The sequence below is a fragment of the Tenrec ecaudatus genome, chromosome 8, assembly GCF_050624435.1.
Source record: "Tenrec ecaudatus isolate mTenEca1 chromosome 8, mTenEca1.hap1, whole genome shotgun sequence".
In the NCBI taxonomy this organism is placed as follows: Eukaryota; Metazoa; Chordata; class Mammalia; order Afrosoricida; family Tenrecidae; genus Tenrec; species Tenrec ecaudatus.
The window spans coordinates 32,979,880-33,003,775 of NC_134537.1; the positions used below are offsets into that span (position 1 = coordinate 32,979,880).

General features: G+C 40.7%; 1 protein-coding gene across 1 annotated transcript; it reads right to left on the minus strand.

Annotated features, from left to right (window-relative positions):
- Positions 1-357: 357 nt before the first annotated feature.
- Positions 358-16,773, minus strand: CLDN1 (claudin 1). Its single transcript, XM_075555630.1, has 4 exons — positions 16,379-16,773; positions 7,237-7,401; positions 4,906-4,990; positions 358-3,126 (listed from the first exon to the last, which is right to left on the minus strand). Exons 1-4 carry the CDS (start codon positions 16,599-16,601, stop codon positions 2,964-2,966), a joined length of 636 nt encoding a protein of 211 aa, XP_075411745.1. The 5' UTR covers positions 16,602-16,773; the 3' UTR covers positions 358-2,963.
- Between the last annotated feature and the right edge of the window lie 7,123 nt (positions 16,774-23,896).

Genomic DNA, 23,896 nt, shown 5'->3' on the forward strand with positions numbered 1-23,896 from the left:
ACATGGATTAAGCCTCTGCTGAATCTCCTCTGACCACAGTGGAGGGATGAAAAGAGCCAGCCTACCACACAGAGCACACGGGAAAGTGGATTTGCAGATGCAGTTAGGTTAAAATGTAACACCTTATCAATCAATCAATCTCCCTTTTGGCCCCTTTGAAATTTGTTCTTTCCCAGGAACTCATAGTGAGTCAGATTTTAACTCAAGCCATCTCCTTTTCCATGCAGGGCAAACTTGAAATAAGTGATTAGAAACAAACCAAGAATTTTTTTATTAAAAAATTTATTGAAAAAGAATAATGCTTTATACAAATTCCTATTATAAAACAACAATAAACAAAATGATCTATTGGTCTGTTTTCAGCTGGATTGCAGAGAATGAAGGTCCCCAGATGGTGCTCTAGCTAATGTGGTCGGCTGTTACCCAAAAAGTTGGCAGCACAAGTCCACCCAGAAGCAAAAAGAAAAAGAAAAGAATAAAACAAAAGCCTGGAATTGAATTCAAAAAAAAGAAAGAAAGAAAGATATTTTCCATTGAAAACTTTCTGGAGCAGTTCTATTCTGATCTGAACCACATGGGGTCACCATGAGTCAGATAGAATTCTTGAAAACAACTTTTTTTGTAAGTATACACAATATCAAACAGAATAAATTCTGATGTCCCAATTGTGTTGGTCAATTTGGGCTCTAGAATTTTTTATATACATTTTTGTAACTGGCAGAAGCTTGTACTTACATTCACACATCATTGGGGTCTATTTATATGGTACTATCTCTTTGAATAGTATCTTCTATTGGCATGGACTCTCGGGTTTGGAAAACACTAAATCTGCTAGATCATGTGTACCTACGATACAGACCTTTGGATTCTTTTCCAGATGTGGTTGTACTATGAAATACTGTTTCAACACTAACTATTCTAGCAGTGTTCATGCCCTCTAAAAGCAGTAGCTTTGAGGGGACCACTTATCAGACAGACCCTTAAATATCCTTGGTTTCTAATTATGGTATCGCCAACATTTGCACTGTTGCTCTACCCATTCAAACGGAATATTAATGAATAGTTAGTTATGATCAAGGCAAGACACATATATACTAAAATCCTTTCAGTCATTTGAAAAGTAACTTTAAAATCAATGCACTGTAACTCCTCAGTGTTTCTGAGCCTAGAGCTTTTCATGTGACAAAACCATACTCAATGCGGTCCCATCCCTTTGGGTGTTCCCGACAGTGCTGTGAGGTAGACAGGGCAGGAATCATCAGCCCTCTTTCTTTCTTTCTTTGAACAGAAGCAGTAGGTTTAGGGCAGCTAAATGTCTTGCCCAAATCCAGACAGTAACTGATTGCACCAACTCTCAAATTCTGGTCTCTTTAGACCATTACATCACCTTGCTGAAGCAAAGGAGCATCTTCCATAGACTATACAATTGAGACCAATTGTTTAAATTGATGAGAACTCAAAGAACATGCTAGTCACAGCTGGAAAAACAGAAAATGGACTCAGAGGAAAGAAGGTGCTGAAAGGTGTAAAAGGCATTTGCTTACATGGACTTTCAACCAGCCAGTTGAGCAAATAAAGCACTAATTAGGCATATTTCATGTTCAAAGTATGAGACTAATATCAAATAATTAATATATCACCTTTACCAGCTGGTTAAGTATTATTATCTCCATTTGACAGATGGGAAAAGAGGTAGAAGATTAAATGATTTGTTTATAGATACAAGAGCATTCTTTGTCACCAGGTTATCACTCCGGAAAGTCACCACTTGTTTGGACAAACAGACCACACCTCTCTGGGAGCAGAGGTGAACTATAGGATAGCTACATATGGGGAAAACCAAGACAGTGAACGAAAGAGGAAGAACAAGGTAGTTTTAGGGGAATATACAACTGTGATTAAGCAGCTTAACATTTTAATCGATAAAACTGTTACAACATCTAAGAAAGCAGGGCTTTCACAATGAGACAAATATTTTCAAAGTAAACAACATTGTTATAGGTCAGAGTACAGGGATCATGTGGGAAGGGCAATAGGAATGTGCTGTTGTGGCCAAGCAAAAAACACAAAAACTATGAAAGATATGGCCCTAAAGCTCTGGTGTCTAACAGGTTATCTCTGACGGTATCTAGGCTTATGAAATGTGTTCTCAGGTCTGGGGGCTAGAAACCAGCTTAAGGGAAAGCGAATAAGGGCCTGGAGAACGATTTACTAGTGGAAAAGCACATGCTACAAGTTTATGGGCTAGGGTTAGGATGCTTAGGAGAAGGCACATGTGAAAAGGTGCTACAAGACTGAGAATTCACACTTGGTGGAAGATAAGGCAGTCTACTCCTACAAGGATTTACAGCCTCAGAAAATACTAGGAAGTCATAGAGGTTCACTATGAGTTAGAATCGACTCAATAGCAGGGCGGGTTAGAGTACGTGGAATCTTGTGTCAAAGACAGTAACATCTGATAAAGAAAATTAAATGACATATGACCCATTTGTTATTATATATAGAAAGAAGAAACATTAAAAAGTCAACTGCTTATTGAATCAGTATGGTATTCAATATACATTGTCCCAACTTTTTAGAGATGTTTAAGTATGCTGGTGCAAACATAATGACAGTAAGAGTTTTCGCCATCTACATTTTTTTCTAGAAATACATATATATACATATCCATATGTATTTGAGGAGTATCCCTCCCCCTATTCGAGTATGATTACTCAGTGAGAAGCTGTAATAAAAATGGACAGTACATTCCTCCTGTATTAAGATTAAGGCAAGGAGATAAAGTAAGACTAGACCCTTTTTAGCAATGCATTAAAAAATATTTTAGGGCATTTGTTATGTTTTGATTTTGTAATAACCCAGTTCTGACTGCAATAGTCACCAGACTATAGTCTTAAGATTGAGAATCATATTTCAGTGTCCACTTTCTGTCTGTTCCAACAGGTCCGTGTCATCTTCCTTGATCACACGTAGTCTTTCCCGCTGGAGGGTGCAGGTTTGGGATAAGGACGAGGCGTTGGGTAAGAGGTGTTTTTTCGGGGACAGGAGCAACAGAGCAGGGCACCTCCCAGGATGCACAGGGAAGCCGCAGCCCAGCCAGTGAAGAGAGCCTGACCAAATTCATACCTAAAAGGAAAAGGTAATAAATGCATCTGTTCAATCATGGAGTCACTGGCAGCTCTTCTAATATGCAGAAGGAAGTTGATATCATACTCCTATGTATTTCCTTTGAAGATAACTCCCAGCAATCTCTTGGGGAAAAGACCCGCAAGTACTTTAACACACATACACCAGAATGTTTACGCTATGACTGTTGATAATATGCAGTGGCAGATCGGACATGAGGAGACTTCCAAAGATTTGAGGAAAAAATTCACTCTCTTTTAATTCAATTTTTTTTAAGACTCTTTGTATAACATGCAATATCAGCCTACTCCATCAAATAATTCCAGGGCTTTTTCCTGTGCAGCAGACTTGTAAAGTAAGTTCACAGACTCTGGAAGACAAATGTGGACGCTAGCCTAGAGTTTAGTGGGTGGCGCCACCCCGAGTGTAACAGTCACATTCTGTAGTAATTGTCACAAGCTGCAAAGGAGGCTACTAGAGTTTTTAGTCATTGCTCCCAGGTAACCATAGAAACCAAATCTCAAAAAAAGAAAACAAATCTTACATTTCTTGTTTTAAAAAAAACAAACTTCTGGGTAGTCAGCTCAGGCTCAAGTGGCTTAATAACAGGAATGAATCAACTGAGCCTCTTTCGGGTGAGGCATCCATGAGTGCTTGTAGACCGTGAGTTTGGAGGAGGACTGGATCTAAAGGGCAAGGCCTTGATGCTGATGCAAATTCAAGTGCTTCTGTTGCTGTTGCTAACTTCCCTTCTCAGCATCAGTTGCTTCTGCTATCAAAGTGGGATAATTCCATTTGCCTCAGTGGACTGCGATCGGGATCCCATGCAATAATATAAATAATAATTGTACACAGCCTAGCAATTTACAAAGTGCTTTCACAGGCACTACTGGGACTATCACTCTAGTAACATTTCAGACCATTGACTTCCAGTTTCTGCCCCTCGGTCATACAGCCTCTGGGCTGGATTCCAACACAACCATTGCAGTATGTGTTCTCCAACATGTGGGCTATTCTCTAAAAAGAAACACACCTTATCTCTTCAAGCACTGGGATTTTACATCTATTCATCCTCGTTCCCACCAAACAATAATTAAAGTCTCAACTGAAATGTAGTTATTACTCTTTAAAGATGTGATGACAGAGAGATGCACAAGCATGCTCCTGATCTAGGAGTGTGGTCACCAGGTAGTCAAGAACCAGGTCTTGCAAATACACAAACTGCAATGTTAAAAAAAATGGCACTTGGCAAGTCAACTTTATAGTTGTGCAGGGCATACTATTTCAAAGGTGTCTATCCACTTACTAAAAATAATACCAGTCTGCAATGTAAAATTAAGATTTTAGAAAGAATAATTCTTCACTAACCCACATAGTAGTGTTTTATTCTCCAGTCTTAAATTGTGTGTTAGTTATAAAATATCAGTTAATTATAAAGTACGTTTTGTCAGAATACACATCAAAGAGGAAAATTCAAATATATTAATGTCTTTATTAATTTTTTAAAAGAGACAAAAAAGGCTCTGTATAGAGTTGGAAAGAATAGAGCTTAGAACTTTTACTTTGAAGTAACCTGTCACCAACACAGGTTGTTAAAGCAATTACTGAACTCATTTTAACATGAGCCACAGGCCATTTAGATTGTGTGCAAGTTTGACATAAAATGCCATAGAGTTCTTGAAAGCCATTCTGGGAAACCACAGCAACAGCTGGACTTTGCAGAATATAAAAAGGCTATTTTCCTAAAGAATAAACAGTTTTATGCATGAGTAGTATTACCTGGAATTGACTGGGGTCATCGGGTCATAGAACTCTTGAACAATTCTATTTCCATACCATGCTGTGGCAACTAAAATGGCCAGACCTACGGAAATTCCAAACAAAACAGTCAATCACCGGAACACTGAACATAAATAACGAAACCATCCATGAAACCCAAAAGTGGTTTATAAGAATTAAATCTCATCAAGAGTACTGTTTTTTTAATGTCAGTAGTAAGTAGAGAAAATGGAGGCTCACACAAGATTTATTCAAAATCTTCTGGTAAGACAGACCAAAACACTAGATCCAAGTTAGCAGATTGTGCACCCTTCCTGTCATCTCATTCTCCATCTAAAATTCAAGGTCACTTGGTATAAATGACACACTTGTATTCTCTTTTAAACCTTTGGTACCATTCATATTATTAAACAGCTCCTTCAAATGCATAATTATTCATGAGTGTACATGTTTGGTGCAATTGATGTTCGTCCTAATAAAAATACAGTGTCCCTTGAAAAGGGAAGGATAAAAAGCCTTCCACATACTTCCTGTAGCAGCAAAAGATGACCAAGCTGCTCAGCAGCAGGACAGAGGAGGACCTGGAGCAGGAGCTATCTAAGACTGGGTTAGACAACCAAATTCATCCAACCCACTGACCTTATACTCTGGACATTATCTTGAGATATGCTAAGGATGCTGCGTGACAAGAATTTATGCAGCACAATGACACGTTTACGTAGCATTTTCCATTTCAATACTACCAGATCAAATAATTGATTTGATCATTTATAGAAAGCATAAAATAATGAGGGGTCTATTGTTCAAATAGATGAAGGGAAAAAAGTAAAAATAAAAGTAAAAGAAATGAATAAATGGTGTATAATGACTACTCAGAACGCATCAATAGAAACAAATCTGTTTTATTTCAATGCTTCCCTCCTACTGCGTAAAAAGTGATTCCAAACAGATTGGCTACAACGCTTGTCAGGAAGAAGACTACAATGAGAAGGCCCCAGGGCCTGCTGGCCTCCCTCCCTAGCAAATCGCTCTGAAACCAGAGGGATATTTAAGTTACTCAGGAGGAATAAACACTAGACCTGCAGAGATAAGACACATTGTGGGAAATTCATTCATGGTCTTGATACAAGAATAACCTATGGGAAGAGCCCTGGTAGTGCTGTAGGGTAGGTGTCAAGCTGCTAACTACAAGGCTGGAGGTTCAAACCTATCAGCATCTCTAATAGAAAAAGATGATGCTGTTTCCTTATATAAAGATTTGTCGTCTCAGAAATCCCACATATGGGGTGCTATTAGTCAATGGTAGTGCATTTAGTTTAGTTTGCATGGTTTTGCGGGGCATGTGGGTCTTGTTTATTGGTTTTTTTAAATGATAAGCAAAGCTACAGGGACCGTTCTTATTATTATCAGTTGGTCATGTTTTCATAACATTGGGATCTTTTGCCAAGTCTTTTGTCAAGAGAAATTAGAAAAGGCTAACTTACTCTAGTTTTTCCTAATGGGAAATTTATATCACTGGCATTTTCAAAAGAAGTAAGCTACTATGGGTCTCTTATTTAAAATAAGCGATGTTACAAGGTTTGAAAATGGGTCTCTACAAGTCTTCTGGATTTCATGAGACTCATCATTCTACCCTTAAATAAAACAAACGTTTCACAGTGTATGTGAGAAATATAACCTCACTGATCTTTTTCAGGCCATTTTCTATTTTCTTTCTTCCCTCTTTGGACTTTCAACAGTTCTGAAAGTCCACCTCCATCTAAGTGACCTGTTTCCTCACAGACCAGGGTACACATGCTTATTCTGGAATCAGTTCTGTCCACCTGGGATGGGGTTCACTTTTCCTCCAATAATCCAAATCCCCTAATTCCCTCAAGGAAGTGTGTGATTCCCGTGTCTTTTTGTTTTCCCTCAGCATGCCTTCTCTTCTCTTCTCCTGGAGCTTATCATGCAGACTCTGTTCCACCAAAATCGACCCTAGGTTCTGAGTTACATAGAATTCTTCCTTAGAGTCTGACAGCTATAAATCACCTGTTTTCACTTGGGGAGAGACTAGCTCTAAGAGAAGAGTTGGCACCTGAAATCTCAATGGGTCTAACTACCTTTTGTGAACATTGATCTCAAATTCCCATCATCTCTTATGTTTCAGGAATTGAAAACCCACTTGGATTAACATCCATGTTATTAGATGATAAAGGGACTGAAATAAACCATTTCATGTGTAAAAACAACAACAAATAAAAACAGAATAATCTAAGGACATCAAAAGACAGACCTCAAACCACACCAGGGCAGAGGTATACAGTGAAAGTGGGACAGGATTTCTCTTACCTGCAACAAGAAATATCCCACCCCCAAAGACGGCCATCCGCATCTTCTGCATCTCATCATCTTCCAAGCACTTCATACACTTCATGCCCACAGTAGCCACAAAGATCGCTATCAGTCCCAGCAGGATGCCAATCACCATTAATGCTCGCGTGGCTTGCAAAGTGCCTGATGAAAACATTTTAGAACTTTTTAGAATATAAACAGGAGAATGATAGAAATGACCAGCCAAGTACATATCACTGGTATGTAGAAGAAAACTGAACTAGGATTCAGGAGACCTCTGTTCTAATCACAGGTCTGCCCATAACTAAAGATGAGACATAGACCACTTAGGTGACTTAGATTCTTTACAAACTAGTTTCTTCTCTAGGAGAACCAATGGCTGACCTGAATGATGAATAGGGACCTTAGCATTTTTATTTTAACACAGATTCAGAATCAACCAGAAATGTAATTAATGTTCTAGTTGAATAGGTTTAGCTGAGCTAATGCCACTTTAATCCTGATGAATAAGGGTTTCTAATTCAGAAATAACAACCACATGTATTATCCTTAATGTTAAATCATTTATAATTAAAATGATTTACAATGTGTCTTGGTATTAGTCAGCAGCTCTATACTTGACTCATTGTGCTTCTGAAAAACAGTAAAATACATATTCAGAAGAAATGCATTTTTCATAGATTATCATAACTGTGCTCTCTTCAGTGACTAGGGGAAAATATATGAACCACTTTTTAAACAAAACATAAAAACAACAAACCTTTGAGATATTACCGGAGAAGGTGGTAGGTGATTCTTTTGAGAGCCTTCAGCAAACTTTTAGAAGTGTTTGAATTATCGTATATACAGCAAACACAATCATCTAGCATAAGTATTTTCCAGGATTCCACTATTTTTCTGTTACTGTTTTTGGCATGATCAAATAGACAGCATTGGGTTTAAGATATTATATCAATATGTTTCCTAAGTATTACAAATGTGGCATCATATTTGTGACATAGACTAGGTATCAAGATGAGCTGAAGCTAAGCTTTGCTGGGATTTAATACTGGATAAAAGAGTTTGTGTGCGTGTGTGTGTGTGTGTGTTTAAATCTAGCTTTATTACCTCCTTTTCAATAAAAATCATTATATCCATGACAGTATTAACAGGTAACCGCCATTTGAGCACATGTAAATAGTAATTACATTGTAACAGGCCATGCTACCTTGGCTAAGCTACTAGCCATTCTCTTGTTTCTTCCATGAAACATTTGAATGGGGGTATTTGAAGCAGGGAGTTGGAATAATTGATTCTTTGATGGTCGTCAAAAGTGGCTGAGAAGATGGAGAGGAGGTTTATATTTAAATTTCTGGTTAATTCGGATACTAAATTTAGTATCCTCAGAGTTGAGAACATAAGTTACTAAACAATTGAAATCGAGGGTTCTAAAATATCATTGTATTCTAATTTGCTGATATGAAGGGGAAAAGTTAAAAAATTTCACAGAATTCCATTAATTAAAAAAACTAATTTATTGGGGGCTATTACAGCTCTTATAACATTCTAGATATCAAATGTATCAAGCATATTTGTACATATGTTGCCGTCATCATTTCCAAAATTTTTCCTACTTGAGCCCTTGGTATAAGTTCCTCTTTTTTTCCCTGCCCTCCCACTGTCATGTATCCTTGATCAATTAAATATTGCTATTATTATTTCCTATCTTACACTTTTAATTCCATTTTTCTGTGAACTGTTTGAAGTCCTACCCTCTTTCATATTTCATCCTTGCCATCATCAGACTAGGTATGACAAAATCAAAGTAGCCTCCTTCAAAAAAGAACAAATGTGTTCTATAAAGGGCCCTTTAAGAGGGGATTTAGAGATATTTTGGAAGCTAAAATAATTACTTGTTTTAATTAAGAAACCAAATGGAGAGTCTCCCCGGATATGTCCATTAGCCACCCAAACTCTTCCTAACTGGGCTAGGGCACACCCCCTCCACCCACACGCTTACGTGAGGATGGCAGAGTGGAATAGATACTGCTGGATCAAAATATGTTTCATGAACCACTGATCTACCAGGAACTGAAGATATTTATACAACTATTATAAAACCTCTTGGATTCACAAACCACACTAAGCCCTCCTAGGTTAAGGCAGGTGCTGCCTTTTGATTTCCTAGTTTATTTTACTAAGGGAATTATTAGTTAGAAATTTTTTTACATTCTGAAGCTCTAATACATTACACATTTTCAAACATGATCTACTCAAGATTCGACTCAGAAGGAAAACATTATATGCAAAACCCCACTGAAAGGAGAGGTGCTGAAAGTACCTAGATGATATGTTGGCATGGGGATTGTACTAGTTTTAAATCTAGAAGTTGTGCATTCTGGGAAATCCACCAGTCCTGTCCTGGCCAGACTAGAAAGGCTGCCTATCCTTCTGGAAGATGAGAGAATGTGGAATGCTAATGGAGGCGAAGTGCTAATGAGATGGGCAGAAGGCATATACATTGCAGGGTTGTTCACATTAGGTTAAGGGGTTTGGGGTTTATACAAAGTGTAATCCAAAGTCATTGAAAGGCCTTAAGAAAAAAAGGACCGAATTTTTACGCTCAGTATTTAAGCACAAGGACCCCTGGAAACTCCATGATGAAGTGCTCAAGTACTACCGGAGAGGTTGGCAGTTTGAACCCGCCCAGCAACTCTGTGGGAGAAAGCCAGGTCATCTCCTTCCACAGAGATTTCACACAAGGAAATCCTACAGGGGCAGTTTTATTTTGACACATGGGGTAGCTAGGAGCAGGAATCTGCGATATGGCACCTCACAAGATCATATAAAGCCCACAATTAGTAACCATTTTTCCTACACTAGTCCTTCAGGTGATCAACAGTGCCTGATTGTAGTCACCTCTGCTTTGCTTCATAAATATCTAACGTAGTATTCCAACTCTGTAGTATTACCTGTTGCCTTCTCCTCTTCCCCCTCTATGTTTTCCACCTTGGTTGGTTTGTAAGACTCCCAAATAGACTTGGCTTACTTGATAATCAGCCCAACCATAATTTCGGTAGGAACAGCAAGCCCCTGTCCAGCAGGTCTGTGCATTTGGATCACAGGAGACTCTCAAGAAGAGTCTCCTGGGCATCAGTCTCAGGAATCCGTCTTGCCCAATGTCACAGACTTCCCGGCACAGAGTGCACACATATGAATGGCCCCACGGCTCCACGGCTCCACGGCACCCATTAGAGGATCAGCCATGCTCTTATTTTTCATCCCTAAATATTGTCCTCCTCAGATTATCAAAGAATATGTATGTGTCTCATGCTACTTCTTTGAGGACTCTTACTTCTTTCGCAAACAAAGCTACTCTAAGTGGGGCAAGAGGAAACCTTTTGGTATGCATTTGTTAATTACCCTATCATGGCTTATTGTTTTATAAAACAATGTATATGCTTGTATAATGCCGAAAATGGAGAAAGGAAGACACTTAGGAAACATATAGACCATAGTGAACAAGGGGATGACATCAGGCTTCATTTTTAAATATCTAATAAAGGAATAGTGTGAGATGGTTACGTTGCAAAACAATGCAGCTCATTTCTCCCTTGGAACAATTAACTTACAAAATGTCCCTGTGTTTCACAATACAGGGTTGACAAATACAAATTCTCACCTTGATTTAATAAAGAGACTGAACCAACTATATTGAGGGATGGAGAAATGGTAAGGGGGAAAATTGACCAAGAATCATGGGAGCAAAAAAACTCATTAGGCAAGCATATATAATGATGGTAAATAAGCAAGTGTTACATTACAAGTTATAAGACCTTTATGTGCAGATAGAATCTAAATTGTAGTTTTAAGCTTGAACCAGATGAATCCTTCAAATTAAGGTCTTTATGGAAGCCTTTCAAGTCAGGGGTTTAAAATATGTAATTGTGAACTCCTTGATGGCTTGAACCAGATATGTATTCGTGTTTCCATCCAAAGAACTGCCTCTGGCAAGTCACATGGAGTCAGTCTCTGCATTCCATGAGTTTGAACGAGAAAGACTTCTTGTTACCCCTTCAAAACTATACGCCTGTAAGAGGTAGAGAGACTTGCTCCTCAGTGTTCATCGCTGTCATTAAAACATTCCGGAGAAAATCCTTGCTGGAGTTTGGATGCTACACACAGCAGAGCCACTGCCACTGAGCCCATGCCAACTCAGAGCCACCCCGGGTTGACTTTCTGAAGTTGTACAGGCCATCTTTCTACCTCTAAGCAGCAAATGTGCTTGAATTATGGTCCAGTGCTCACCTGACAGCACCATCAGGGTTTCTTAGGTCACTAAAGGCCATAAATTCATGCCGGTTTGAGGGGGAAAATGCATTTCTTAAGCTGATCAAAATTTTGGAATGATGAGCTCCCAAGATGAAGTTTTCCTTAAGGTAGAATGATGGGCAGCATGGCAGAGAAGTCTAGAGAGTTGTTTGAAATATCTATTTTAGATAGAGTTGTTGAAATATCTATTTTAAAAGTTTTTTTTAAATAGAGAGATACAGGTTAGCCACTTACTGTTAATGCTCAGCTCGTCTGATTGGAAATAATTTGGGAGCAAGGACATTCTATTCATTAAGCTCCCTCAAATATCTCCTCTCCCCCCAAATGACAGCTTCCAATCTTTATACGAACAGAAAGCCTACTTTTTCTCACTCAGAGGGGCTTGTGGATCTTAACCGATGACCTTGTTAGCAGCCGAACAAATAACCCACTACCCCACCCAGTGCTCCTTCTGTGGCTCTTTCATTCCCAGATAGCTCTGTAATAGACAGATACCCTCCCTACAACTACAATGGTCTATAGACAGCAAACAGTTCAAATGTTACACGGTTATTTTTCATTACTATTCAGCAGTAAACAGAGAAGGCAGTCTTTTAATTATACTTAGCTAGACTGATAATCTTGAGATTAAAGACCCCCTAAGGAGTTCTCATACTTTCAACTTAAATTATAATTAAAAACCAAACACACACACACACAAACTTACAAAGATCTTTACTTAGAAAACAAGAACTAAGTTAGACATTATTGATCTACACCAGATTAATTAACATTAGTGTAGAAAGACAAGCAGAGCCGAGTATATAGGACGTTTTTTTCTCTTTTCTTTAAAGTCCCGATACTCAAGCAGGGGAATATCCTGTAAATATCTGTCCATGTTGATACCTTTTACTGACCATATTATAATTCTGCATATTACTTGCCATAAACAAAAGAGAATTTGTATAGCCTCAACAGTTATTTAAAAATCCTTGGGGAGATAACTTAAATATTGATTGACTAGAAAAAATATCCTCTTTTCTCCACAATAAAATAAGTTGCCAGTCATAGAACTCCCATGGCTTTTTAACCCATTAAGCCTTACACTTGAACCAAGTTACAAATTTCTCAACAGTTCTCATTATCAGCATCTCCATTTATTGGCCCATTAACTTTTATTGGTGGTCCTTGGGTTTGACCGCAGAAGACTAGCACCACACCAATAACTGAAGTGGACTGGGAAGAGGTGACACTTCTTAAGAGATTCCTTACGAAGCAGTTATTTAACTTAGCTTTTCCCTACCTTTTTTGTTTGTTTGTTTCTTAGAGCAATTGTGCCATGACTAAATGTATGCCTTCGTTATGACTTCTGTCTCATTTGCTCATAACTGTAATTAGAGAAACCTAAGTTCTGTTGTTTCTCGTCTTTTCCTTCAATCTGTGAAGTTAGTAATTGAGCATGCCATGATGAAAATGAACTTACAAGTCACTTTGGTCCAAAAACAAGCTTGGCTCACCTATGTTGAATAGGTGAATGAATCATGGACTTACCTCTCCATTCCTCCTACTCTGCCCTAGTTTATAAGTGGGGAAACTAGAGCTCAGGGAGGTCAGGTGGCTTATCTCTACATATACAACTAGAACGTTCAAAACCGGTTAAGAGCAGAGATCTTCTGATCTCAATCCTTGCTTTCTGTTTCAACTTCCATCATTCCAAGAGTCAGAACTGAACATGGCTGTATGACTGTCCTCCAGTCAGCAGGAGTACTGCCCTCTGGGGCAGCATAAGTGGGTGTCTTCCTCTCTACTTGCTTATGATCCAAAGCCTGCCCAAGTCGGTGATTTTGCCTCCCCGATGGAGCCTGACATCATGGTGAGAGTGCTGGGAAACCTCACTGACAACCAATACTCATTATGCACACCTACACACATGTAGCTTCACGCCGAGCAGGTTGAACAGGCTGGGGAGCTTATAAACAAATTACGGAATCTCAGAAGTAGATGAGCCTTTGAGAGAGTCTGGCCTAACCTTCCATTTGTCTGGTGCTTGGATCTTCCCCACAGCATTCCTACAACCTGGTTACTCATTCTCTGCTTGAACAACTCCCACTAGGCAGCCTCTAAGAGGAGCCCAATCTTTGGACAGCTGTAGCTATAAAAGTCCAGCACCAAAAGCAATTAACTGAACACCCAGAGTAGACAGTACCTTCTCAAAACTTTGAGAATTGGATCAGAATAAGGAAAATGGTAAGCTTACTAATGCTCAGCAAACATCACATGCTTCAGGTAAAACAGAATCCTGCAACTACAATATTCATTGTAATATTTGTTTTCTCAAGACACGTCTCTAGTATATTTTTCATAAATTGTTGTTTAAGCCACATCTAAAGGGATCCTACTCTATCTTTTTTCCCATACTGCTTCAGTATAGTCTGTCCCATAGACACTTTATGAAGGTCTGGTGGTCGTTAGAACAGGGACAGGAGGGATTTGTAATTTTCCCAGTTATAATGTCCCTGTAAAATACCAAGTGGGGTCCAGTGGAAAGGCCCACATTCAGGAAACTTACAGCCTACCATATCATGTAAAAGCATACCTTTGTCATCTCTATATGTCCTAGAATTATACCAAAACCAGCCAATGAATCCCCACGTCAGGTGTCTACATGTGGTGGATTCGAGCACCATAGCCCAGGACAGGAAATGGCAACAGATTCTCTGAGCTCCATCCAAAGGCATCCAGTGACTCATTCGTACAGGAGAGAGATACTGTGAGTCAAACCTCCCTCTTCTGGGAATCAGTTTTGCGAGAAAACCCTTAGCCCCGTCTTGGATAAATTCTGGTTTAACCAAAATAAAAACAGAAATCTGATCCGGAGGAAAAGAAAGGGGGATGGGGGGGTGTAGAATCAAACCCATTAGGAAAAATTGTCAAAGTACCTATATGTGTAGGAGGGGGTGGGCGTAGTTCTACCATTAAAGCAATGAAAACTGTGATTACTTAGTCATTAAGAAAAAATAAAGCATGAAACCCATTGTCACTTGTAGGGACAATCTGTTTGAGTATTTATGATAAATCTGATCCCATAAGGCCCTAGAAAGCTAAAGGAAAACCTATAAAACAGGTTGGAAGTAAATCATTTTAACCAAGGTAATAACACAGAGTCTCAGACTTCTCTGGGTCTCCCTTCGAACTTTCTGTCTGCCAATGCCCCAACATAGTACCGGAATGTATAGTCTCTGATATCATCCCTGGGGAAACTCTATGATTATTTCACTGTTGTTCTTGTTAGAGTAAACACAACACATGAGGGCAATAAGCGACACATAATGATTAAAATCATAGGGTTTTTTTGTATAAAGGAATCCCAATATGAAATATTTTGAAAAAGAAGAGTGACAACACTCAAGACCTGGCATAGAGAATGATCCAATTCCACAGGTGTTTAGATTGTCAGAATGTCCATTTTACGACCTGAAAAGATATGGCCTTTTACAACACCCCATGTGCAATTGAAAGGTGCTCCTCTGATGGACAAAACAACCAATGGAAACATAAGAGCAGTTGCCCTGCGGGCTCACCTGGAGGGCAGTTTGGAGCTCACATCCCCCTCTGCACACACTGGGCTGCCAGTGGCAGAGTGCACTTGCTTGTTTACATAAGCAAAGACCAAGGATGCTTTTCAAGTTAATTAAAGAGCATAACAGATACTCAGTGCGTGAAAAACCATTGCCTAATTAAGTAGGAATTTAATGACTTTCTAGAACTGGCACACACAAAAATTTGGTCTTAAAAATGGGGAAAATGTTTTAAATTTTGTGATCCTTCCCCACATCACCCTCAGAAATGGCCCTTTATGTAGCCTTTTCCAGATCTACAGTGGTGAGAAGAGAAAGCCCATCAGAGCAATCCACTCGTGGGGGAAAGAAACTTTGCAAAGCATCTGCTCCCCTCATCTCTCACTGCCTTCCTCCGTCCTCCTCCAGCTGACCTTGGCCTTTCCCACTTGCATCTCCTGTGCTCCCTTTTGCTTCAGAACCAGTATTCAGCCTCACCGAGAAGCTGGAAAGGACCTTTGCTTGTCACACCTAGTTTCCACCTGCTACCTCCCTTGTCTTTTTAAATTAAAAATGCCCCCACTCTCCTTGCTTAAAAGCTAAACCTTTGGGGCAATAAGGCTTCCTCAAGGATTGGAAGAGGATGCATAGGGGCATACCCCCCCCTTCCTGGATTTTAGAAATCAGGAGAATCCCGTTAATAAACCACAAGAGTAAGGGGGAGACATGAAGATGGGTCCTTCAAGTGGAATGTGACTCTTTACTAAGAAAAGCCATGGGGGAAATAATTTTTGGAAATGGTTTAGAGCTTGTTAGTTTTTAAATTACAATGAATCTTTTGGAATTTTCTAAGTATACAAACTTGAAGCTCCCAACATTTCAAGGTATACTCTTCAGGACTTTCAGAAAGCTGCTGCTCTTTCTTTACCACACAAGGTTACACACAATGTCCAGCCTGAGTTGCACTTGGAGTTTGTCCCTCAAGCTCCCAATCTCCTGGGGTCCTCAGAGGACTAAAGGAGGACACCACACATTGGGGGTGGGGGTGGGGGTGGGGGACTGACCCCAGAGGCTGTGAGGCCAAACTAGGAGTTCAGGCCTGGGCCACCCTTCTCCCAAACCAGTGTCTTCCCTGTTTCCTCATCACCAAGCATGTGATCAATTGATGGGGGAAAAAAAATAATCACACAATCGCACAGCCCACTGAGGAATCCCTCTTAGGCACACCAGTCTAACCGGCACACGGGATTGGGGTGGAGGGGGTGTCTCTGGGATGCGGGGGGTGCACTTACTGGGCAGGTTCAGCAAGGAGTCGAAAACTTTGCACTGGATCTGCCCAGTGCTCTGGGACACGCAGGACATCCACAGCCCCTCGTACATGGCTTGAGCGGTCACGATGTTGTCGCCAGCATAGGAGTAAATCTTCCACTGGGGCAGCGCGACGCTGACGATGGCGCCGATCCAGCCCAGGAAGGCCAGGATGAAGCCCAGCAGCTGCAGCCCCGCATTGGCCATGGCCGCGCAGGCTCCTGGGGAGCAGGTGCAGAAGCGGGGAGTTGGTCCGCGGGCGCCGGCCCCAGGTGAGGCAGCACTCCTAGGAACAGCTGTGACAAGGACTGATGTTCTCTGCCCTGCCGCCGGCGACAGTGCGGGTCTGAGTCCTGAAGGAATGCGGTCAGATCCGTGCTGGACGCGGGATGCTCGGCTCGCTCTCTCCGGGACTGAGCCGCCCGGCCGCGGGCGCTTCGCTTTAAAGCGGCCCCGCCCCGTCGGGCCAGCAGCCTCCCACGCCCCCGGGTGGCTCCGAGGGCCGCGCGTCCTGGGCGGGCGGGGACCGCGCTGCGCTGACCGAGGCGCGGCTGCCGCGCTCGCTCCCCCTCTTTCCCGCTGCGCTTATTTCGGCAGCTTTACGCTACTCCTGCACTCCTTCAATGCACGTTTATCACACACTGCACGTTTATCACCCAAAATCTGCCTCGTTGGAAGGCGAAAAACCAGGACTTCCAGAACGCCCCGCCGGACTTCTATTTCAGAGTCAATTTAAATAAATTCTCTATGGGCCTTCCTGCACCCCGCACCCCCATCTGCCCGCCTGTGTTAAGCGGCTTCTTTTTTCCTCTCCTTTGCTTCTCTTTCCTCTTATTTCCTTCATTCTCAAAATCTTATGCTCATATCGCTCCACGAGAGCCATCACAATGCATGTTTTAGAAGTTAGGAAAATGAGACCCATAGAAGAAGCCCATTTTCATAAACTCACACAGCAAATTGGAGCATATCACGGACTTGAATCTCTGTTTCTCTGCTTTTCAAGACATCCACGTCTTACACTGACCCCCAAAGGCAGGCCTCTCAATCTGTCCTGGAGATTATGAAAATGCTGGCCCACCCCTGGTTTTCTCTGAAGTCCTTGAGCTTATAGTACAACTTCCTTGTCACAGGGACAGGACCCCTGATCCCACCACCAAGGTGAATTTATTAATGAATTAACAGAATTCATTCAAAGGGCAGTTATCTTTAAAACCTTGCCCCTGGTATTAGGAGGGCTGGGCTGAGAATTCGGGAATCTGGGTTCTGGCTTATCTTTTTGCAATAACTAGCTCTGGCATTCGCTGAGGTTTTGATCTCCTCCAGCCTTTAATTTCCCTGCCTGGGTCTCTGTCTTACTCAGAAGAGCTTGTGTGGTTGGAAAGAATGAAGACGTTTCTCTATGTTTTTAATGTGGTGTGAGCATGGTGAGAGAAGAGATTTCTGTGGTTTCAGTGCAAACACACACGAGAGAGGAAGAAAAAACATTCTAAGGAGAAAACAAGTTCTCTCCCCAATATCTACTATGAGAACTGCCAGTTTCTAACACAGGGGTCAAAGTTAAAAAAAAAGTTCTAAGGGTGAATGAGAGGAATGGAACCACACTCTGCAGCTCTCACCTTCACCTGCCTCACAATTGGTACCCTAAGCAGAAGTTTAAATTCTAAGATCCTGTCTGTGCAGGGATTTGGGGGACTAGCTGTGAGCAAACCCAGACAGCAGCTAAATGATGTGATTTCATTTGGAGAAAGCACAGAGCCTTACAAGAGTAGTCTGTTGTGTGCATTGGTTGCTAACCACCTGTTCAGCCATTGGAACCCACCACTGCTCTGCCGGAGAAAGGGAAAGCTCCGGAAAGGTTGGCCGAGCAGTTCCACTCTGCCCGATGGGGTGGCTGTGAGCTGGAACCCTGCACTGGACTACTGATGCTTGTCCGGTGAGTCAGAGTAAACGTGATCGCTTTCCTCTTCCTGCCAGCAGCGCCCCAGCCAGGCTCTAACACTGTAGGAGCACACATGTGTTGTGAACTCACAGCCCAGGGCTACAGCCAATATTTCTTTGTAGGACTAGACAGACCTTGTGTGTATTCCTATTGATATGATGACGAGATGTCAATCACTGTTGACTTTCATTTTTTGAGAAACTTTTTTACCACAATTCCGCTCAGAATTTGCTTTGAGGATTAGCCCAGCTTTTTGTTCTAGTAAAATCAGAATTAAAATTATATTTGAGAAAGAAACAAACCATATTTAAAAGCAATTTTAATTGTTATTTAACTTCGATCTATTAAAATTAGATTCGTGTTCAAGTAACGTGTACAATTCTTTTCATTTGTTTTAGGGCCTGTTTTTACCACTTGAGCGGCTTCATTCTTTGTTTTTCAAGGAAAACGCAAGTGTGAGTTCTGTGGTTAGCATGGCCCTGTGCTTGGGTCTTTATTATTCTAGGTCTGTGTAAAGCTGATTATGTCATTGCCCACAACCCTGTTTGTAAGGCTGAGTTGGAGGCTGTTTGTTTCACTGGGATCTGTGACCACTTCTGGCATTTCTAATCCTGTCTCATTCTCTGTCTGTATCCTCAAAGCAGAACACTGGTGAGGTAATGGCTCGGTATAAACCCATTACTCAAGAGGAACACAGCTTGTGTACATTGGCCTTTCACATATAAAATAGAAACAAGAAAGGCAGCGCTGTGGCCAAGCAGCTAATCAGTCTCTAGAGCAGTTGGAAATGGAAAGGCAAATGCTTGATTCCTTGAGTAAGACATCATAATTGACCCATCAGTTAAAAACTGAGGTGTGTTTTTGAAAGGTCAGAGCTTTAGGACACAAAGTGACGATAGCTATCACCATGGGGGAGAGTGACAAGACATAACAAAGTCAAGTCACGTACTTGGGAGAGTACGACTTGGACTTGTATTTGGTAAATGGCAGTACTGGGAGTGCTAGACCCATGTCTGTAAACCACTTTCTTGCAATGCATTCCCTTGTGAATCAAATCTACTGAAGACAACTGGCTTTGGGGAAGGCTCAGACATCCAAGTCTGTTTCTAGTTCCAGGCAGTAGTAAAACGCTCAACTCTTTCAGACAGATCTGCTCCTGACTATCCCCTATCCATCTCTGTTGCTGCTCAATGAGATTCTACGACAAGGTGGAGATCCAGAATCATATGGTAAATGCTGATGAGGGGAGTGGGATGGATGAAAGTCACAGCTAGACCATGGATTTTTCACTACATCTGTCCACATGAGATTGGTTCTAGACATGATTAATGAGGACAACAAGAAACCCTTAACAAGAGGAAAGATGTAAATTTTCACTTAGTGATAGTGCAGGCTAGTATTGGCTTCCCAGTGCTCCTTGGGTGGCAAAAGCAGAATGGAAGGACACGTTACTAAGTAGTGGTTTGTTCTAATTTAGGGTCTGAGAGAGGGACCTGAATATATAACTAGTACTACAAAGATTTTATACAAATTCGAGTATTAGAATCAAGGAAACTCGTGCATGTATGACATGACTCCTTCGAATAGCCTTTTGAAAGTCCATGGAGTTGCTGAGATGTAGAAAGCTGCAGTACTTACAGACACACACATTCTAAGTAACCTTAGAAAAGTTGTGCAACATCCACATGGCTTTCATGTTTTTCTTCTGTCAAAGGAATAAAACTAGTTATTGCATTGTGCTGTGAGCATTAAACAAGTCAATACATGCCTGGTAGTTGAGAGTTGGCAAATAGCGCATAACAAAATATAAGAGAATATACTCATTATAATTTCCAACACCAAGGATCCAATTTCAAAATAAAAGCCCTGATAAACTGCTTCTGAAGATCACAGTCACTGAAAATCCTTTGGAGTGCAGTTCTAGTCTACATGCACAGGGTTCCCATGATTTGGAATCATCTCCATAGTAATTAGCAACAAAGGCAGATTAATTTTATTTACTAACTCTAAATGATCCCCATGCTTGTTCAGAAAGGACTTTTTCTTCTTTTTTCCTTTAATACTTCAATCATAGTGCCAAGATTAAATGTCTAAAACAGGAAGATAAAAGTATGTTCAGAAACCAAAAGACAGTGCTGTAAGTAGACTTTGAATGAAATCTCTAGTTTCCGTCTCTAGGGTTTTGTGGTTTCCCTCCTAAGGTCTGAGAGGTTTGCATATCTAATCAACAGTGTAGGGCAAGGACAAGGGCAGAGAGAGCATGGGCCTGTAGCTCCAGTTGATTCTATCGGGAAGAGCAGTGAGGCTTCATAGAATCAAGGGAAAAGCAATCCTTAAGTTGAGGTTTTTGGTCATAGCAAATATTTTATTCAACAACACAAAGGGTGAATATACACATGTGCTTCTCCAGATGAAATGCACAGGAATCAATTTGATTACATCTAAGGGAGGAGACTCTGGGGAATCTCGAAATCAGCAACTGAAGCAGGCCAGCGGCTGACTGTGGAACATTCTACCAATTAGTCATATGTGAGTTGAGGTTGAAGCTGAAGAAAATGAAAACTAATTCACCAAAGGCAAACTATGCCTGTGAGCATAACCCACCTTAATTTCAGGAACTTACTTACTGCTCTGATCACTACTGACAGAAGACCTGGTGAGCTGTGGGAGGACATCAATAGTATCATGCATGAAGAAAACCTAAGGCCATTAAAGAGAAAGAAAGAAACGCTCAAAGTGGATGTTAGAAAAGCCTCTGAAACTTGCTCTTAACCAAAGAGTAGCTAAGGCAAATGAAGAAATGAAGTTCAAAGAGCTGAACAGAAAATTTCAAAGGGCAGCACAAGAAGACAAAGTTAAATATAATGAAATGTGCAAAGAAGAGTTAGAAAATCCAAAAGGAAGAACATGCTTAGCATATCTGAAATTAAAAGAGCTCAAGAGGGGAAATAAATCTATGTGCATACATATTAAGGTAGCAGAAGGACATTGGACCTCTATTCAAGTACTCCCTCAATGCAAGAACACTTTGCTCTATTAACTTGCCATTCCATGATGCTCACTTTCCCGACAACCGCCGAAGACAAAGCGGGTGAATAAATAAATGTAGTGAAGAAAGCTGATGGTGCCCGGCTATCAAAAGATATAGCATCTGGGGTCTTAAAGACTTGAAGATAAACAAGAGGCCATCTAGCTGAGAAGCAACAAAGCCCATATGGAAGAAGCTCACCAGCCTGTATGATCATGAGGTGTTGATAGGATCGGGTATCAGCCATCAAAGAATGAAACATCAAATAATAATCAGGCATCAAAGAACCAAAAAAACAATAATTTATAAATTATCAAGGGCTTATGGGGGAAGGGGAGCGGGGAGGGAGGGAACCAAAATGAGAAGCTGATACTAAGGGCTCAAGTAGAAAGCAAATGTTTTGAGAATGATGATGACAATAAATGTACAAATGTGCTTGACACAATAGATGGATGGATGGATTGTGATAAGAGTTGTATGAGCCACCAAAAAAATGATTAAATAATAAAATAAATAAATAAAAAGAGTCTATCCTAAAAAAATAGAACTCGAGAAAAAAATTAAACTTTGAGTTGCATTAATGAAAGAGGCTATGGTCAAATGATGCAGAAATCATCAAAAGAGATGGAAAGAATACACAGATTCTGTGTACAAAAAATATCTGGTCAACACTCCAGGAGGTAGAATATGATTAAGAACCAATGGTACTTCAGGAAGACTGTCAAGATACATTTACTGAAAAGGAGGCTCCAGGAATTGATGGAATGTCAATGGAAATGTTTCAACAAGCTGAAGAAGCAATGGAAATACTCACTGGTCTATGCCAGGAAATTTGAAAGACAGCTCCTTGGCCCACTGACTGGAAAAGATCCATATTTTTACTTATTCAAAAGACAGGTTGTAAGATCTATTGGCTGATCAAGGTGTTTGCAAAATGACTGTTATTTGTGACCTTGCTGCTAAAAACATTGACAGATAACTCAGTTATTTATGATCTCTTTAAGGTTCTCTTGAATCTTGCATATCCTTGAGATTGTCTTAGAACATAGTGCTTTTATTATTCAAATGTGAAGTGTGACTAGTTAAGTAACATTTGCATAGATAAGAGTTTAAGAATTTTTTTTAAGTTCCTTGATGTTTGTATTGTAACCAATCCCTTGTAAGAAGAGTATAAAAACCAAGCTTCCAATCAGACTGTTGTCCTCCCAATCCCATACTTTGTATATATCTTTCTTTCCTGTTCATTCGCACACCTCATTTCAGACACAGCTTGATGCGGGATAGCTGGTCTAATCACCCACAACAGGTGACCCAACAGAATGCTCAAACTACAGGACAATTTCATGGATATCACATGCAAGTAAAGTTAGCTGAAGAACCCCCAACAATGGTTGTAGCAGTCCATTGACAGGAAGCTATCAGAGTTTCAGGCTGGATTCAGAAGTGGATGTGGAACAAGAGATATCATTGCTGATGTCAAATGGATCTTGACTCAAAGCAGAGAATACCAGAAAGGTGTTTAGTTGTGTTATGTTGACTGTGCCAAGCCATTAGTCTATGTAGATCATACCGAGAGCTATGGAGAGATTGAGAAGAATGGGAATTCCATAATCCTACATTGTGTTCAAGGAGAACTTGTACATGATCAAGAGGCAGTTGTGGGAACAGAACAAGGGAATACTGCCTGGCTTAAAACCAGGGATGCTGTACGTCAGTGCTGTGTCTTCTCAGCTTACTTGTTCAATCTGTATGCTGAACAAATCATCAGCAAAGCTGGTTTATATGAAGAAGAATGTGGCATCAGGATTGAAGGAAGGCTTATTAACAACCTGAACTATGCAGATGACACAACCCTGCTTGCTGAAAGTGAGGGAGACCTGGAAGCTCTTGCTGATGAAGACCACGGATTGCAGCCATTAGTATGGATGACAAGTCAATGTGAAAAGACCATAATCCTCATAACTGTGCCCATAGGTAATGCCATGCTACATGGAGAAAAGTTTTACAATCAACTCTCATGTATGCAGCAGTGAAGAGAACCAACAGTGAGTTGCATTGGGCAAATCTGCTGCATGAGACCTCTTTCAAGTATTGAAAAGCAAGGATCTTACTTTGAGAACAAAGGTGTGCCTGACATAAGCCATAATATTTTCAATCATCTCCTGTGCGTGTGAATGGAACCCTGGTAGAGCAATGGTTACGCACTGGACTGTGATCAGAAAGGTCAGCAGTTTGAAAGCACCGGCAGATCCAGGGGGAGAAAGTTGGGCTTTCTACTTCTGTAAATGCTGCAGTCTCTAACACTAATGGGTAGCTCTATCCTGGTCTAGAGGGTCACTATGAGTAAACATCGACTCAATGGCAGTGACATATGCAGGACAAAGAGTTAATTCTTTGGACTGCCAAAAGAACAAGCAAATCTGTCTTGGAATAAGTACAGCCATTGTGCTCCTTAAACGCAAGGAAGAGACTGTTTCATCTCATATACTTTGGACATGTCAAGAGAGACCATTCTGTAGAGAAGAATATCATGCT